We start from the raw sequence: 12,078 nt of genomic DNA, 5'->3' as shown, positions 1-12,078 counted from the left end.
TGTACGACCTTGGCACTGAAAGAGTCAAGATTGATACACAGCTTAAGATCGATCTTAGCTCTTTGTGAAATCAGCCCTAGGGTACAGTTTATAATTCACTTATTATCAAAGTCTGGGCAATTTGTAGGAAAACATACATGAATAATTAATCACCTTATATTTAACAATTTACAAAGAAAATGCATAGTACATGTAGTACAACGTATCTAGCAGCAGATGAATGTAGTTTAAATTAACAGAACGTAGTAGTCAACAAAAGACATAATAATATAATTTACATTAGGACTTATAAAGCGCATTTTCCAATAATACAATACACTGCTAAAAAATGCTACAAAATGGACAGTTTATGGGCGAGAAGAGAAATAACAAGTTAAAATTTAAAACGCCTACATGTATGAGTGAGTTGATGTTGGGCATGTGGTTTGGTATACATGAACATATGTAGTTCCAGCATTGGGGACCAGCAATTAATTTAAAATTTTAAGTTTCTAGTTTTGGCAGGAAGTGCCAGGTTTTACAATGGCAATTTACACCATGTTAACGAGTGGTTAGAGACGTGTAATTTGTCCCAAATCACACGAGGAAAAAAAGATAACATCACACAAATAATAGGAGACTTTTGAGATGCTTGGTGGCAGCAGACTTACCAGGTAAAATCTATTGTTCTCGGTAATGTGCGCACGCTCAGAACTACGTAAACAATGGAATGTTACCTGGTTAGTCTGCTGCCACCTAGCATTCCAAAGTCTCCCATTAAATTTGTCATTTCCTCTCCATTTTAAACCTAGTAGCAGCGCCTTTTATTAACTTCTTCTTTTTGGAGAAACTGAAAACCCCCACAATTCTACAGCTAAAGTCAAATGTTGAGCTCATACCAGCTATTTATTGCCATGATTTTGCCAGCAACAGCAATTACTGTACACAATTCACATTTTACGGAAGTCAAATCAAATACTGAGTATACAGTGCTAGCACACATCGGTGTATGGGTAAAAACCAAAATTAATATTCAAATCATTTTGTTGTTTTTAATTTTGGCAAGTTCTGCACTATCGAGTTTAAACATGAAACATAAGAGGAAGTGTAAATTGTGCACATGACTGTGAAGGCATAACTTCCACATGTCAACATGGTCTAGTTGTTAGTGTCACATGAATAATGTTCTGTATTTGTCTACTGTGACAAACCACATCCGCACCACAAGCTTTATCTGCAGTCCACTTCCTAGTGAGTTTTTCATGCCCCGTTTTAAATAGCTGAATTTTTTTAATCAGGGATACAAAATAAAAATAAATAGTCTTTAGGCGTCCACCGGTATGTTTTAGAAACGGCATACTCAGTACTTTTCTGTAATCTGTGAAAACAAATCTAAAGGCAAATAACTTGGGTGGGATGTACACCCACAGCCTTTACATTGCTAGAGCAGATGTGAGGCAGTTTGAATCCCACATGTATGTGTTAGCAGTGCGTACTGCAGTGATTTAATAGATGTTAGTTTTGCATCAAGGATAAAGACTACAATTTGTTTTTACCCTGACACCAATGTACATATATAAAGCACTGTATACTCAATACCGTACTACCTAAAAACCTGTGATTATAAAAAGCTGTTTAAAAAAAAACTAATTATTTCAGTTACTGTACATGTAACTAATTATTTTAGTAGATAGTTTTTGTTTTGCTATTGCACGAAAAAATTAAATAAATTTAACAAAAGTTTTCTTATTCAACAATTTTAAACATTTCAGCAACTTTCCAAACTGACATGATGTATAATAAAACCATCTCCAAAACAGCTCCCTCTGATGTAACGTACAACTGCATAGTTTTTGAGAAAGAAGTAATTTCTCACTTAAATGAATTTGATTTTGAGACCTTCAAACTTTATTTTGAGGTCTTGCAATCAAGCATCTGAAAGCACACAACTTGTGCAACAATGGCGTTTTTTCTTCAATTATTTTATCGCAACTTTGATGACTAATTTGATGACCAATAAAGCTCAAATCTTCACAGCGATACACCGAGTGAGAAGATTGGTCTTTGACAATTACCAATAGTGTCCAGTGTCTTTAAAAGATACAAACCAATGCCTTTTTCTTTAGGTTTCATCCACTTATTCACTTTTCAGCGCATGACAAGTAAAACTCAGACAGAGACCTTTTTTAAGGTTACTGTGAAAGTTCTGAGATACACCAGCCCTGTGGTCTCACGATGCTGTTTGGGAAATTTTAAGCGCTTATTGATGATCAAAAAATAGATAGCAAAATCCAAAAATACAAGAGTTGTAAACATGCCTGCTTTGGCTAAAAGAAAACGTTTTACTTTAAAATGCTATTTAAAATTAATATTATTAAAATATTTAAAATCAGATTTTTACAGTACTGTGTTTAACACATAGAAAAGAACACGGCAATATTTTTTGTACAAAATAGTAACAGTTAATAGTAACAACAAATAAAAGACAAAGTTAATATTTTAGAAGCAATAAAAAAAAACATCTGAAGAGTCTAAAGAAGTCTGAACTAATTTGGAATTCACAAATGAGCGGGAACTTTGACAGCAAGTCTTTATGTAATTCACTTTTGTTTGCATTGTTGTTTCACTCGTCTGGGCCCAATTTCATAGAGTTACTTAAAAGCAGAAAATATTGCTTTTAAAAGCAGCAGCTGGTTACATTACTCTGGTTTAAGATACTTTTGTTATGCTTACATGTAGCTCCTTATTGTGTTTAAAGGCAGTGGACACTATTGGTAATTACTCAAAATATTTATTAGCATAAAACCATACTTGATGAGTAATGGAGAGCTGTTGATCGTATAAAACATTGTGAGAAACGGCTCCCCCTGAAGGTAATTAGTTTTCGAGAAAGTAGTGATGTTCCACGAATTTGATTTTGAAACCTCAGAATTAGATTTTGAGGTCTCAAAATCAAGCATCTCAAAGCACACAACTTCGAGTCACAAGGATGTCTTTTCTTTCATTATTGTCTCGCAACTTCGTCGACCAATTGAGCTCAAATTTTCACAGGTTTGTTATTTTGTGCGTATGTTGAGATACACCAAGTGAGAAGACTGGTCTTTGACAACTACCAATAGTGTCCAGTGTCTCTAAGCAGCTCTATGAAATTGGGTCCTGTTCTATGAAATTGGGACTAAGCATGCTTATTGCTTTGCTAAGTCAAGCAGTGTTTAATATAGAAACTGTGCTAAGCACCTCTCTGAATGCAGACAATTAGCGCAGATATTTTGTTCCTGCTACTGCGTGCACCAATTTTGTTCACTTGAACAAAGTACTGGTTTTCAAACATTTATTTTACATTTAAAATTGGCGATTAATAAAGAATTTAAAGGCGGTTCAACGGATTAAATATATTTTACTCACAAAAATCAGTACAAAAAAGACATCTTGATTAACATCATTGCATAATTAGTTAGTATAATTAGAATTTTAAACAGAGTTCTCTCACTGTCCTAACATTATATGTATTTTTGTTACACAATTGGATGTGAAACTAAAAGCACCGCTTTCAAAAGCTGAGAACTGGCAAATTGAGTTTTGAATGAGCCTCTTTTTTTAAGACGTGTGTATCGGAGCTTTGCAACTGCAAGAAGCTTCAATGTACATGTACATGTATTGTTGTTTAATACATTTATTTTATTTTCAAGGCAGGGTATACTTTTAGTAATTACTCTACAAGTTTTTGTAATGACCAAAAAACAAACTTTGTATCAAGCATTGAAAAGCGGTTGACAGAACAAAACACTCAAGAGATGACTCCCAATAGACCGTATTGAATCACCCCTGTTTGCTATGAAAGTTACTATCTTGTAGGGCAAACCGTATGCGCCTCCAAACGCGTACATCAATGAGGCACGCAGTACTCCCGGTTTGATTGCTACAGCAAATGCACGCACACAGGCACGTCACACGCGCACAGACACCATGTTGTAGGTCAGATATTTGAACGGTGACGTCATATTCAATACGGTCTATTTGTCGAGTGTAGTTTTAGCGAAAGAGATAATTTTCACCCCCCACAATTGAATCTCAGTACGGCTTCAAGCATCTGAAAGCAAATAACTCTAAGCAACAAACTTTTTGTACATGCAACTTATATGTAGATGACCAATTGAGCCAAACATTTTTACAGGTTTGCTATTTTACATGCAACATTTTGGGGTATACAAAGTTAGGATACTGGTCTTTGACAAAAAATTACCGAAAGTATACCCCGCCTTCAAAAGCTGCAGTCTGACTTAAAAAACTCATTCAACGTAAATTTTGTAAAAACATTTTTAGATCTGTCAACACTCCCAAACATATTCTACTTTAATATGAAAATATGAAAATTTTCTGTATCAAAAATTTAGATTTTTACATGTAAAAATTTTGATTGATACACAATTAACACATGTCATTATTGTTTTGAGTGAATGTACAGTTATTTCAATCCTGTGATTTGTAATGCTTAATTACAAACCTTGTTCTTGTTCCAACATGTCCAATGCATGCAGCCTGATGGGATTGTCCTCCATGTAGTCAGCCTCTTCTAATCGCTTCCATCGCCTCCTGAATATCATCAGAGAATGGAAACATAATATAGTCAGCTCTCTTTAATACAATACAAGATGCCGGTTTATATGAAATTTTCACTGGTCTCGAACTGTCCCATGCTGGTTTAAAATTAAAAAAAACAAAAAATAAAAGATACGACCACGGTCGTTACGAGAACACAGAAAATACAAGTAACTTTAGCTGCCGTATCATAGCAAAATATAATAGATGTTGGAAATTGCATACTTTTGTAGCAAGATATAGTTGTGTACCGCTCATTTAAAGTTCAGAAAATATTTATCTGATAGGACTGGCCATACAGCTCCAGCCAATCCCAACAGTAGGAACATTGCGCTGGTAACCATGGTAACCTACATTTCAAATGCACATTTTTGCACACTTGGACGACTATCCACAAAACAATTAGGATCAACATTTTATACGCGATACCGATTTTGTCACGTAATTGTCGCATGAGCAGTTGCTGTGATAATGCACAAATTGTATCATTGATATTTTTGTGTCGGGATTCTCGTACGATCTGTACCACGAAGCAACCGCTCCATTCTAGCCTATACAGGTGTGTAGTGCATGTTATGACGAATTTACCTTCCAGTATGCGCTAATCCTCCAATCAGATGCTCGAACTGGAGTGTGATATCAGGCTATAATCTACTCCTAGTTTTTATATTGCATATATATATTTATATAAATTCTTTATCACTCTCGCGATCTTGGAATACAGAAAAATATAGTGCGTCTGCGTCCCATATGCAACTCGGCCTTCAGCCCTGTTGAATATGGGACGCAGGCGCTTGTGTGATAACTTATAATGTGTACTATACCTGTTATGCGTTTTTAAACGACGATGTATGAAAAATACGAGGAAAACGGGCCAGTCTTCTGCGGACCTCGATTCACATTTTGGGGGGTAAAACCCTAAAAAACTACATTACTTTAAACGGGATCACTTACAAAATGTAGCTCACAATGTTTTATAATATCAAGAGCTCTTGTCTTCAGTGCGTTTTACCAAGTACATGTAAGTCATTCCTTTTTCAAGTAATTACCAAGGGAGGCCTATTACCCTACAGTAACTGGTTCACTTACCTCTTACAATAGCGAAACATGAAAATGGCGATGACTATGGCACCCGCAACCACACTCAGGATCGCAATGACTACGGGAATAACTGCAAGGTTAATAATAATCACATAAATCAACGTGTTAATAGACGATGTGACCTATGTTTACATTCAAACCGCCCTCTGTTGACAAAACACTACATGTATATACGCCATGTTTCGCCGGGCACTGAGTTGCGTAGTCATAGTAAGATTGCGTACACTTTCTAGCTGGCTGCCAAAACACAAAGGTTTTGCCCAGCGGTATGCGCGCGAATCATGTTATGGTTTTCGTGTGATGTCAGAGGTCAAATCATCTATACAGTGTATAGTACAATACGACCCTTCCCATGAAATATGTGAATTGCACATAGCGCATGCGCACTAACATTTCCGTTGGCAAAATGAAGGAACACCGCGCTGTTTTATACATGGCTAATGGCTGCATGACTCTCTGGCATTTGCCAACCAATAAAGCCTGTACGCATGCGTGAATGTAATTAGCTTATTTCATGGTAAGGGTCCATTGTAAGCCTCACTTGACCCCCCTGATACCTAAAGGTAGTGTCACATTAAATGTGGATACTGGTCTGAGACAATAACCAATGTGCAGGGCTTGAATTTGGGGGAAAAATCCACTTTCACCAATGGGCTCGTTGCTCAAGATTTGTACTGGCCCAGAATTGTCACTCATAACAAGTAGACCAGGGGTGGATTTCACAAAGGTAGTCCTAACTTAGCACTAGTCCTAGGCAATGCTAAGAGATAGGACTGGTCCGAACTTAGGACCAGTAAACTCATCCTAACTTAGGACTGGTATTGCCTAGGACTAGTCCTAAGTTAGGACTACCTTTGTGAAATTCACCCCAGAACAGTTTAACATGCAAACTGTTTTTATTTGAACAAGCACTACATGTACATGTATGGCATACAGTATTTAACAGGAGATTTCTCTCATTTATCTCTATCATGTCTATGGGCATGTATCACAAGAGAATTGAACGATGTTTATCAGACTCAAAGTCAATATTGCGATGAAATTTTACACAACGCACCTTGCGTGAAAGGACAACGATGTTAAAGACACTGGATACTTTGGTAATTGTCAAAGACCAGTCTTCTCACTAGGTGTATCTCAACATATGCATAAAACAACAAACCTGTGAAAACTTGAACTCAGTTGGTTGTTGAAATTGCGAGAAAATAATGGAAGAAAAAACACCCTGGTCACACAAAGTTGTGTGCTTTCAGATCCTTGATTTCGAGACATCAAAATCTAATTCTGAGGTCTCAAAATCAAATTCAAATATTTAAGTGGAAAATTACTTCTTTCTCGAAAACTACGTTACATCAGAGGGAGCCGTTTCTCACAATGTTTTATATAACTGACATACAGATCCTTGTCATTTGATTGGTGGAACTTACTTCATGTGACATTCACTATTACTCCCGCACCGGCGATCAAAAAGACCTATTCGCCCATGGGGAATAGCATTTCCCATTAAACAGTTAGGATCATCCTTGTTCCCAATGTTTTTTAGCAGTACAGCGCCGCCGTGCCGCTGCTAAAACATAGGAGCACCTGTGCAAAAGGTTGTGATCCGATTTGTGCATTGTTGCCGCTACGCAGCGCTATATTATTTTTGCTTGTCAGTAATTTGTGTGATTTTCCATAATGTTATACTTTTAAAATACATCAAATGACAAGGATCTATATACGTCAGTTATATAAAACAAATATTGAATGGCTTTAGTTCGTGGATTGGAAGGAATATTATCGCTCGGTAAAATTTGGACTGTTCCATTTCACTCGGCTTCGCCTCAAGAAATGGAACAGTCCAAATTTTACCTTGCGATAATATTCCTCCAATTCCACTCTGAGCCATTCAATATTTGTATACTATCAACCTCTCTCCATTGATTGTTAACAAGCAAGTTTTTATGCTAACAGCGATTACCATTAGTGTCTAGTGCCTTTAAATACCCTATAAAGTATGGAAAACTTGAGAAGATTCACAAGGGCCCTTCGGCAGTGAGTCCAAATATAGTTGTCCTTTCACACAAAGTGCAGCTTGTTAAAATTTACAACCTTGCTCAAATTATGCGAGGGACCTCCTGCTAAAATGCTGTCGTGTGAAAAGTGCTCAAAAAGTAATAGAGGAAAAGCAGATCAGATTAACTCACTTGTGCTACTTGCATTATTTGTCTGTTCCCCACCATGGATAGTAACAGATGGTTCAGATGGATCAGATTTGGCTGTTACTGTTGGTGGTTGGATGGTGATTAATTTTGTTGGGCAGAGATGTACTTTTTCCGATAGCTCCACGCCGCAAACCACCTGGTTTAGTTCTGTGGCCAGGATGTGTGCCGCAACGCCAGTCTCGGTAACAGTGTACAGAATAGCGGAGTAACTGCCTCTTGGATTATCTGGACTCACCTCCAGAGTGTAGACCCCTGGTTCTAGATCTTTGCTATAGCCACATATCGCTTCATCCTCACTTAAATGTATCACCGTGGACGACTGGGAAACGGTTGGAACAGTGCGAGGCCTTGTCGAGGAAATGCGCTGTAATAATATTTCATCATGGCACGGGTTTATGATAGTGATGAAGCTTTTCACTTGTGGTTGTTCTTTGTTGATGACTTTGTAAGTTGAGAAAGTTATAGTTTTACGAGTCAACTGTTCATGGGGTGGTACAGTCACCAAGGCGATGTCACTGGCCGGTACTCCTCTCTCAATATGATGCAACAGGAGAAAGGGTTTAGATCCTTTAATGTTGCCAACTTCATTCACGTTAAAACTCAGATCTCGGGTCTGACCGTTGGCGAGTGTCACATTCTCGCTGTCAGACCAGGAAATAACAGTGTTATTCCAAACTGCCACGGCACGGAAGGTTCCACTGACATCCCGGCTGTCGACAGCCACAGCCGTGTACCTCCGCCCAAGTGCAACCAGTGGGTAAAGGCTATCCATGGAGTGACCTAAACAACCACTTGCCTCGTCTGAGCATCTACTTTCAACTATTGCCATGAGGGGATCAGGGGACTGGAGATGACCACCTTTGAAATCATTGCTGGTTTGGTAAACGCATGACTGGTTGCGTAACACATTGCAGGACAGCGGCCTTACACCCCCCTGACTTTGCAGAGTAACATTATCTGCATTTTCGTTGAAGGTTATACTCTGTGTGGGCGCTGTGCCGACTACAGTGAGCTCTGATAAATTATCTTCCAGCAAACCATAAGAAGCAACCAAGTGGACCTTATCCAAAGACGCTATGGGCATCGCTGTGTAGGCGCTTAAGGTCTCACCAATTTGTACGAACAATGTGACGACGATGTCCAAGTCCGATTTTATGTAGAGAATATTTGTACTTGTATTTAGGAGGAATCGTTTGAAGCTTGTGAGAACTATTGAAGCAAATGGTTCGGCAGTAAACGTCTCTGAGTAACCTCTCCCATTTAGAGTTATAGAGCCGTTAGCCTTTGGACTACAAATAAAACAAATGAAAACAAATCTTTAAGATCTTTAAAAAAGATAATATTTAAGTAGGATTTAATGGTGGGAGTATTCAGAAATAACATGCAAAGGTTTCGTTTGAGTAGTATTGCTTCTGAAAAGAACCGGTGGTCGACAACTCAAAGTTTAAGCCCTGCAAAATAAAGTCAAAATAATAGTGGCTTCTTATTAGCGCTCAGGTCCGTCACATAGTGACGCTCATGGCGCTTCAACATTATTACCCCTGGTCACTGGGCCTTAAATGACCTTAAACCATCTTAGCTCCCTGGGAGTATACAACCTGTGCCGCCAAATATGTAGTGCACTTAATCACAAGAACCAACTCTGCCCTCACAGTTTGGTCCTCTTATCTGCTCAGCCACGACACCCCCATGTAGCGGTACGATCATCGCAACACACAACAAAATATGTATCAAAAACTTGTTTGAAACACTTACTCTAATCCACCAGAGACACAAGCAATCTGAAGGAAAGAACCAGCTGCTTCCAGTTTCCAACCATCAAGGGGTAGTGCAACAATGAAGTCCCGTCCACACATGTGGGTCTGTCGGTTCGGCTCTGTTGTTGACAAATAAATAACAACAATAACAAATACATGAACATGAATTAAATAACCTGGCATATAAGTGAGCACTATACAATTAGCTAACTACATGTAGTCTTGCTACATGTAGTTGTATCGGGTCGGTACAGATTGTTCATTTTGTTTTGTTTGTTTGTTCAAGTTTGTTTGTTTAAGTTTGTTTGTTTGGGGAAAACACAAGACCAGGAGGCTTTGGCTCAAAATGTTCATCTGTCCAGACAAAAATTTGATATTTACACCCCAAGTTGACAAGACCAGAATCCAATATAAAAAACACTCCGTACCCAAACTTTTACATGCGTAAGATTAACTGTTTAAACGAGCGCTAAGACATTGATACTATTTCTTCAAGATACAAACAAAGTCAGAAAGTGAGGCATATTATTCTTCATAATCTGATATTTAAAAAAAAACAAGACCACCGAACTTGTTCAGTCAAGAGTTTACTGGCCTGCTGACACCAAAACTAATGGCCTGGGGTCTGTGGTCCAGTGTACATTTCAAGCCCTGCTGTGTTTATTATAAATTACATGAACTGTATGTAGTGGTGGTAGGCAATACTAGGATGAGTTACTTTGTTCACATCAAAAATATTGCACTGGAGCAACCCACCTCAAATTATGTCAGTAGTTCTACTCGACTGACACACATGCTAATGATGAAGCTTTTGCCTTCAACTCGCTTGGACAGTTTGCGCGTGAATATGGTGAACGTGCATAAAGCCATCATAATGCCATTAGTCTTCTTGCATGGTTGCACTTCACTATCAAGATAGGCCCCTGACTGCGTATAATGACACTCGCCTGACACCAAGAGATGTGTGTACATCTACACAATTAAACTCATCACTCCTGTGGCCAAAATTAATGGGCCTTTAAAGGCACTGTACACATTTGCTCATTGCCAAAGAGCATGGCCAGTATTCTCAGTTGGTTGGTGTATCCCAACATGTATAGTATGCATAAAATAAAAACAATTAAAATCAGTGAACATTTTTTTACTGATGGATCATCGAGGTTGCAAGAGAATAGGGGAAAAAAACACAATAATGCACATACATGTATCTGTGTGCTTCAGATGCCTAAAGGCTTCAGACATAAAGTTTTTTTCATTATTTAAAAAAAAAAACAATGTACGTAATGTACAAATTTGTGTGCTTTCAGATGCCTAAATGCTTCAGGTATGAAGTTTTTTTTAATTATTTGAGTGAGAAATTACTTTAGAGGGGGCTGTTTCTCAAAATGTTTTGTAATATCAACAGCTCTCCATTGCTCGTTACAAAGTACATTTTTATGCTAACAATTATTGTGAGTATGGTATTCACCAATAGTGTCCAGTGCCTTTAAAGGCAATGGGCTTATGAACTGTGTGTATGTGCAGCTCAGCGTTAATTGTATTAGAGCTCACATTGATTAAGGTGTTCAATCAAGCTATCAGTAATCCGGACAACAAATTTCAAAGATATTAATTAAAGGCAGTGGACACTATTGGTAATTACTCAAAATAATTGTTAGCATAAACCTTACTTGGTAACGAGTCATGGGGAGAGGTTGATAGTATAAAACACTGTGAGAAATGGCTCCCTCTGAAGTGCCATAGTTTTCGAGAAAGAAGACATTTTACACGAATTTGATTTCTAGACCTCAGATTTAGAACTTGACGTCTCAAAATCAACCATCTAACATGTCTAAATGCACACAACTTCGTGTGACAAGGGTGTTTTTCTCTTTCATTAATATCTCAAAACTTTGATGACCGATTGAGCCCAAATTTCCACAGGTTTGTTATTTAATGCATATGTTGAGATACACCAAGTGAGAAGACTAGTATTTGACAATTACCAACAGTGTCCACTGTCTTTAAGTCAGAAAACAAAAGAGGGAAACTTTACTTCAGAAATTGTGTTACTTACAAATGTACAAGTAAGACAATTACTTGGTAAATTTATAAACGTGTGGTTATTTGATAAATTTGTACAAAATTGCTGAAGCGTACATGTAGCTATTCAGGAAAAACAGTTTCAACAATTTCAAACTATGAAATACATGTACGTGTAGGCCTATCGTTTGTGATTTACGCGCAAATCTGTGAACACAGTTCAATCTTACCAATGTTACACAGACCCTTGATCAAGACGGTTGAATACCCAAATTACACAGTATATTGGATGCAGTTCAGTGCATTTTCATAGAATATTACGATGTAACTATATTAATTTAATTTCTCTTGGCTTGGTCTTGTGAAAAGTAAAAGCCAGATTTCACTGACATGATTGATAACCAGTCAAGGAGGTC

The 12,078-nt window shown here is 37.8% G+C and overlaps 1 protein-coding gene across 2 annotated transcripts in view; it reads right to left on the bottom strand.

Annotated features, from left to right (window-relative positions):
- Window positions 1-3,080: 3,080 nt before the first annotated feature.
- LOC117289888 overlaps window positions 3,081-12,078 on the bottom strand; it is a 28,818-nt gene continuing 19,820 nt past the window's right edge. For both annotated transcript variants that reach the window (XM_033771079.1, XM_033771080.1), the window contains exons 3-6: window positions 9,639-9,759; window positions 7,866-9,172; window positions 5,668-5,749; window positions 3,081-4,572 (exon numbers count right to left, since the gene is read on the bottom strand). In XM_033771079.1, coding sequence (XP_033626970.1) covers window positions 4,476-4,572; window positions 5,668-5,749; window positions 7,866-9,172; window positions 9,639-9,759 — 1,607 coding nt within the window. In that variant the 3' untranslated portion in view covers window positions 3,081-4,475. The remainder of the gene's footprint in view (window positions 4,573-5,667; window positions 5,750-7,865; window positions 9,173-9,638; window positions 9,760-12,078) is intronic.

This window comes from Asterias rubens, chromosome 5 (assembly GCF_902459465.1).
Source record: "Asterias rubens chromosome 5, eAstRub1.3, whole genome shotgun sequence".
NCBI classification, from domain to species: Eukaryota; Metazoa; Echinodermata; class Asteroidea; order Forcipulatida; family Asteriidae; genus Asterias; species Asterias rubens.
This window is presented reverse-complemented; position numbering and strand designations above follow the sequence as displayed.